The following is a 6,550-nucleotide window of genomic DNA, read 5'->3' on the forward strand; positions in this document are numbered from 1 at the left end:
CTGCTGCAATGTGTTAAGCCTAAAAGAAAGACAACCATTGGTAGGTAATGTGTCTTGCCCAAAAAAAGAGAGCCCAAATTACAACCACTTCGCCAACCACACCCTCAGTAAAGCTACTTTTATGATCCAAATCCTGGGAAACCCTGGTACATTAAACATAAAGCTACACCTCAAAATATAATAATAATTTAAATATACTTGATACTTACTGGCATTTGAAACATATGTGTTTGCCACTACCTGTGAGAATTAAATAAATTAAAAACACAATTATAGTAACCTAACAGTAACAAAATTATTCCTTTGGTAGATTTACTTTAACTTATTAAAAAAAGTTAATTGTCAACAGAAAAATCTTAAGAAATATCTATTTCTAATTAATTTGAACCGATAGTATATGAATCAATTAATCAATAAAACATAATATTATATTTTAGAGATGCATAGCAAAATTAATTGTTATTTTTTACTATGGAAGTATCATAATTGTCTGGTAACCAATTTAAGGGTATATATGCACAAAATTAAAAATTGTATTACCTATACATATGTTTATTGTTGAGGGAAATAGTTTTTTTTCAAATTTTTCAATTGAAGTCTAATAATCTAAATATACAAAGTAAGCACTTGATCTATTAAATTTTGTTTTTCAATTTATTTAGCTAGACATACAAAATATCTTTAAATAATTTATTAACTTAAAAATAAACTTACTGGCTGCCTTTTCTTTTAAATGGCATGGCTTGCATAGAGCTCTGCAATAAATATAAATATTCATTAATCACTCAATAATATATAAAACACTGATTACAGTTGTGGTCAATTCTTGAATTGATAAATCCTAAAGGAGATTATTTGGAATCAAAATTTATACTTTGAATTGGTGGGATTACAAAATTAATTTCTAAATCCACTAGCTGAATAACAGGGCTGTCAAAATAAGTTAAAGCAATATAAGGAATCCCATTGGAATATTGAAGATCATTTTTATTTCTTATATTTAATATTAGTATTTACAATAACAATAATAAGGTTATAAAAAATACAGTATATCATTAAAAAGGTTATGACACCAGGTTAGTTGTCTGGAGGTCATTGGTTCAATTCCTACACGAATCACTTGTAAGTTTTTTCTCAAGTATTTCGGACGTACTGAGCATTCAGTACGATAACACGTCAGGTAGGGCAAAACCGTCACTCCTATGTACCATTAATGTTATTAAAACAATCATTATTGTAATAATGATAAATTTGATACCAAATTTATAAAATTTATAGTTTTTTACACTAGGATCTGGAGATAATTACAATTATACATAATGTGTAACTTCTTATGGTCTCTGGGGAGTATCCCTAGCCATGCATGAGCATCCATAAAATACTAAATGCATTAAACAGAACATGTACAAAGCATACTCCTGAGCTGAGAAAGACAAATGCTGCAAAAAGAGTGCCTTACACAAAGGAATATGTAAATGGATGGACAGAGTGGATTTAACTGCCTCACTCTAGGGGGAAGGAGAAGTAAACATACCCTTTAAGAGTAAATGATGTGTATTGTTAATTTTTTTTAATCATCATCATCATCATCATCACCTATAACATTATTAGTATTATTATTCATCATCACATTAATTATTCATCATGAAGATCACATTATCATCATATTTCCATCAATATCATATTCGCTATTAAGATTGTCATCATCGTCAATACCATTTTCTTTTATAGCCTAGATGAGGCAGAGTACTGAACTATGAACTCGATTGACTGACCTGCCTTTATTCTTGACGAAGCCGAGGTCAGCCAGCTCTACATTACAGAGGGCGCAGTTGAAGCACTGAGCGTGCCAATTGTTGTTCATAGCTTTGATGACACGCCCAATCACAAACTCACCTACAGAAATCAATGCAAGCGATTACAATCAGTAAATTGTAACATTAATGTGTATCTTCAACAGTGTTATAGTTTTAAATTTTTATACACAAGTCATAACATTCGATACTTACTGCATTTACCACAGCAGGGTGCAAAGAGCATCTGAAAGTCATGTTCGCAGTACTTGCGCCCATCAAACTGAAAAGAAGGTAAAATGCCATTAAATATTCTGTACTACAAATATACCGCTATAAAAACACGTAGAAATGTTATCAAAATTCACACAGACAGTGATGAAAACTAAATAAAATCACTACTAACAAGTTAATTGACAATTCATTTAAATAATGGGTCATACATATACAGCAAACAAATAAGAAACACATAAAAAAAAAACAACACAATAACAAAACTAAAAAAATTGCAAAATAAAAAGCCCAACCTTTTCAACACATGTGTTAAATGGCAAGGGCAATATTTTTGTTCTAATTTTCACTTGGAAGCTTTTAACTTACCATTTTTATTTAACTTTTATTTTATTTCCATACTGATTGGATCAAACACAAACAATAAAGAAAAAGAGAAAAAGAAAATCCTTGCCAAGCCATTATGGCCCATAGGGCTGGAGCTTATCCTCAGTTGCTTAAACAGAGAGATGCATAATGATGAAATAACAGAGTGAGTTATAACAACGAAATGCCCAGACAAGAGTAAATTAAAAGATCACCTTTAAAATAAAAAAAAACTTAAAATATACAGAAATTCAAACCATGGAAGTATATTTTCCAACTTGTCTATTAACTCAACCAATTCAACAGAGACAGTAGTCCTTTAACAACATGTCAATAGGAAGCAATATGATGTAAGCTGAATACTGCAACAGTCATTTTGTTAAGTGAAGCATAGAAAGAAATACTGTATATGGTAAAAACCACTCAAGTGAAACAACTGTAATAAACCATCTATGTTATCATATGGATCTACTTGGATCAATGGGCAGAGTTTTAATCAAATGAATTAGATTATAATGTTAAAAATTGAAGGGATAGATAATAAAACGAAAATTACCTCAAAGAAAACACCTTCAGGGAAAGGTGAGAAACACTGAGCACACCTGTAGAAAGCAATTAAATAAATTTAATTTATTGTAATTTATAAACATTTTATCCTTTCATTTTTGATGTAGTAAATTACACTGTCCACTGCACAATTTACTACAGGTAATTGAATTACTTGTCTACTTACACAAAACAAGCTTCGTGCCATACTTGTCCATGAGAGTTCACGATTCTCTCATCCTGCTGGAAGCCCTCTTGGCACCGAGCACAAACTGCGCTGTTCATCTTTACACGCCTGTTAAATAAATGAAGAAAGTGCATATTTTAGTTAAATACAAGATGCTTATTCTTTAAAGTTGGAGTGTGCCCTCACATACTGTAGTCAAACCGTTCAAAAGTTTAAATATATGCCGTGGCTAGAGATACGGTACCGTATTCTTTCGTTTGCTAAAGATACGGTAAATTGCATTATCCAATAAAATGCTGCCACCAGCGTGACGACATTGTTCAAGATTCGCACGCTGTGAGCCTGCTTTTACAGGTAATAATATAAACAGAAAACATCTAAGCAATGTTAATTGGGCTAGTCATTTCTTGATCTTTATGTTGTTTTTTTTGTATACAGAATTTAACACAAACGGAAAATGAAACTATAAGAAGTTTTTAAAAAGATCTCCTCCGACTAATTTATCCTTCTCCTCACTTTTGCCAACAATGGTTGGTAAGATGAAACTTCCACATATTATCTTATGCCATTTTAGATAAATTTTCATGGTGTATTTAAAATCCATATTTTATATGATAAATGTTGTTTTATTTATAGAAAATGTATATTAATTTTAACAATGTTACATTATTGTTTTTTTTGTGAATTGTATTTTATGGACACAGTGTTTTGGGAGACCAACTTAGATAGTGATTTAGTTCACTTTCTGGAATCCCTCTTTCACTTTTGTTCGCCTCCTCCACCCTCTTTCTTGTGCTTATCTTTTTGCTTTGTACGAGATAAACGAAATCGGAAATTAAATCTAATGCTCTCCAAATTAACTCCAAAAAGTACAAATATAATTAGAAAATGATGATGGTAATACATTGCATGTTGTTATGTAACGTAGAAATAAACAAAATAAGATCTGATAAATATTTTCTTTTTCGAGGGGTGTTTCTCGTGAGAGAAAGAATAGGCAATTAGTTGGTTTATCCAAGTAAATATTCATTCACGAAGTAGACGATGAAAACAAACTATGGTATACAAATATAGGTGGATGCACTATTAAAGACGCTGGACAAATAAAAAAACTAGGCTAATCTATTGCATTTAATAAGGCAGAGGATAAACAAATCCATTATAATTAATGAAAAAATTAAAAATTTAAAGGTTCTTTGTTAGTATTCCTCTCAATTTTACAATTCATATATTTTAACTCATTTTCCGATCAACAACATTTTGAAAAAAAAAAAAAAAGAAATTAGATTGATTGGTTACGCCAATGAAAAAAAACCCCATATTAATAATATCAAGGACTTTTAAGCTGTCTAACTTGAATTAGCCTTATGTGTGGTGTTGTTAAGTTAATGAACCAGATAAGCAAATCTGCACATGCTCAGAAAAACAAAACTTTCCTTAGCCACACTGCGTATTACTGTAGCTAGGCGTACAGCTAGGCCTAGCCGAGAATTACGGTACGGTAAAACATAGCCAAATAAGTGTACTAATTTCACTTTGCATGCAAATCAATCATACTTAAACACACTTAAAAATAAACTAATCTACCAATAAAATCACCTGCTAGTATGTTCACAAATTTGATTTTAAATTGATGTAATTTTGTTTTGTAGTATTACAATGAACATCACATTGACTAGCCTAGGCCCAGGCCATGTCTAACTGCTTATAAAAATGCAGAAAAAAGACCCAAAACAAATTAGAATGAAGTTATCAACTAACTAGTGCATTAAAAAATTATTCATATACTTACCGCTTACTTATATAAAATTAAACTGTATTGCTCACAAACACCAATATTTTTAATTTTTAATATATGCCTTTTCCACGGATCGGAGAAAGGGCGACGATATAAATTTGCCCTTGTTTAGTTCGCACTAAATGCATCTGGTCGAACTGACATTCGCTCGAACTTACTGACATTCCGCCTAGCTGTAGCCTGGCCTGAGTTGAGGCCTTGGTTAGCCAGCTATGCCTAGCCAAGACTGCATTTATCTACTACCGGCAAAGTACATAATTTATTGTTGGCTTAGGGCTAGGCCTAGCCTAAAAAATAGGCTTAGGCCTAGCCTAGCCTATAATAGCTAGCATAAGTACTAGGGCCTAGGCCTAGGCCTAGCAGTAGGCTAGTCGATGTTAAATATTCGACAAATTCGATTCGTCTATACACTAGATTTCACCTTCCGCCATTCAGGCACACTTCGGTATACTAAAGTCTAGCCTAAAACACCTAGGCTAGGCCTAAGGCGCACCGGCCTAACAGAGGTGCCGCCAGGGCCTAGCTACAGTAGAGGGGGCTTGTTGTTTAACATTCGGTTGAGTCTACTGCTACAGACAGAGAAAATATATACCGTAGGCCTAGTTGTTTACCATACTTACACATGGACATGAATTTAAACAGCAAGTTGAATTTTTAAGGAATATGTCACTACACATCCAACTAAAATTGTAAAATAACTTTTGACTTACCACAGATTCTTTCACCAAACCCGAAAGCCAACTTGTGGGCGAGCCAACCCAGTGTAAAACGACACCGCCTTCCCTTTTTTGAGAAATTTTTTAGAGTGCGCCTATCGTTGGCAGAAAATGGTTACAATCTAACCCAATTAAAGGAAAGTCTACAACTGATAATGTGCACTGAGTTTGCACTGAGTTTAAGTGCAATATGGATGTTTTTATATAAATGCTTAATTAGGTATTCTAATTTTGGTAACTTGTACTGTATATAGTTTTTCTCTTTGTATTATGTAGTACTATGATGCTTAAATATGGAATCGTAGAATAAAATGGTCTTGTCAATTTTTGGAGTGACATTATTAGCAGCAAAGTCTGGTGTCGTGGCTAGGGTTTGTGTTTAAGTTGGTTCGATCTCGGGATCGTGTTATAAAAGTTTACCGCGCTCTTGTCCACCCTATCATTGAGTATGGTGCTCCTGCTTGGTCACCGTATCAAAAGGTCATCTTCTTTTCAGTAAAAAAAAAAAACACACACAGTGTAAAATGACTCAAGTTTTTGTCTTTCTATCCAATATCCCCCACCGCCTCCAGCTGGTTGGTATAATTTCTGTTGAAACCCGTTTTAATGAAATATATATTTGTTGCTAAGTGCCTGCCTGGTGTAGGCTTATATTCCATTGAATATACACAACACTGGCAAATTCAAAATTTACTCTTTTTTTATTCCCAAATAGTATAAGATTTTAATTTTGTAAAATGTCTTAAGTATTTAATGGTCATGATACTTAATCGAAGGTCAAGTAAGGCAAAGTTGCAAAATGATTCGTTTCTAATTTTACTGTTTTTTAATCTTTCATTGCACGTTTCTGAATAAGGATATTAATTTTAATTCATATATAGGCCTACTATATTATACCATGGAGGAATTAGTT

General features: G+C 32.6%; 1 protein-coding gene across 1 annotated transcript in view; it reads right to left on the minus strand.

Moving 5' to 3' along the window:
- Positions 1-5,728, minus strand: part of LOC117120240 (LIM and senescent cell antigen-like-containing domain protein 2) — a 14,491-nt gene extending 8,763 nt beyond the window's left edge. The window contains exons 1-7 of the mRNA XM_033265254.1: positions 5,632-5,728; positions 3,124-3,231; positions 2,947-2,992; positions 2,010-2,076; positions 1,776-1,896; positions 715-755; positions 210-240 (exon numbers count right to left, since the gene is read on the minus strand). Of these exons, the coding sequence (XP_033121145.1) occupies positions 210-240; positions 715-755; positions 1,776-1,896; positions 2,010-2,076; positions 2,947-2,992; positions 3,124-3,221 (404 nt within the window). The 5' untranslated portion in view covers positions 3,222-3,231; positions 5,632-5,728. The remainder of the gene's footprint in view (positions 1-209; positions 241-714; positions 756-1,775; positions 1,897-2,009; positions 2,077-2,946; positions 2,993-3,123; positions 3,232-5,631) is intronic.
- Between the last annotated feature and the right edge of the window lie 822 nt (positions 5,729-6,550).

This window comes from Anneissia japonica, unplaced genomic scaffold, assembly GCF_011630105.1.
Source record: "Anneissia japonica isolate Jap-2015-1 unplaced genomic scaffold, ASM1163010v1 scaffold288290_len239259_cov183, whole genome shotgun sequence".
In the NCBI taxonomy this organism is placed as follows: Eukaryota; Metazoa; Echinodermata; class Crinoidea; order Comatulida; family Comatulidae; genus Anneissia; species Anneissia japonica.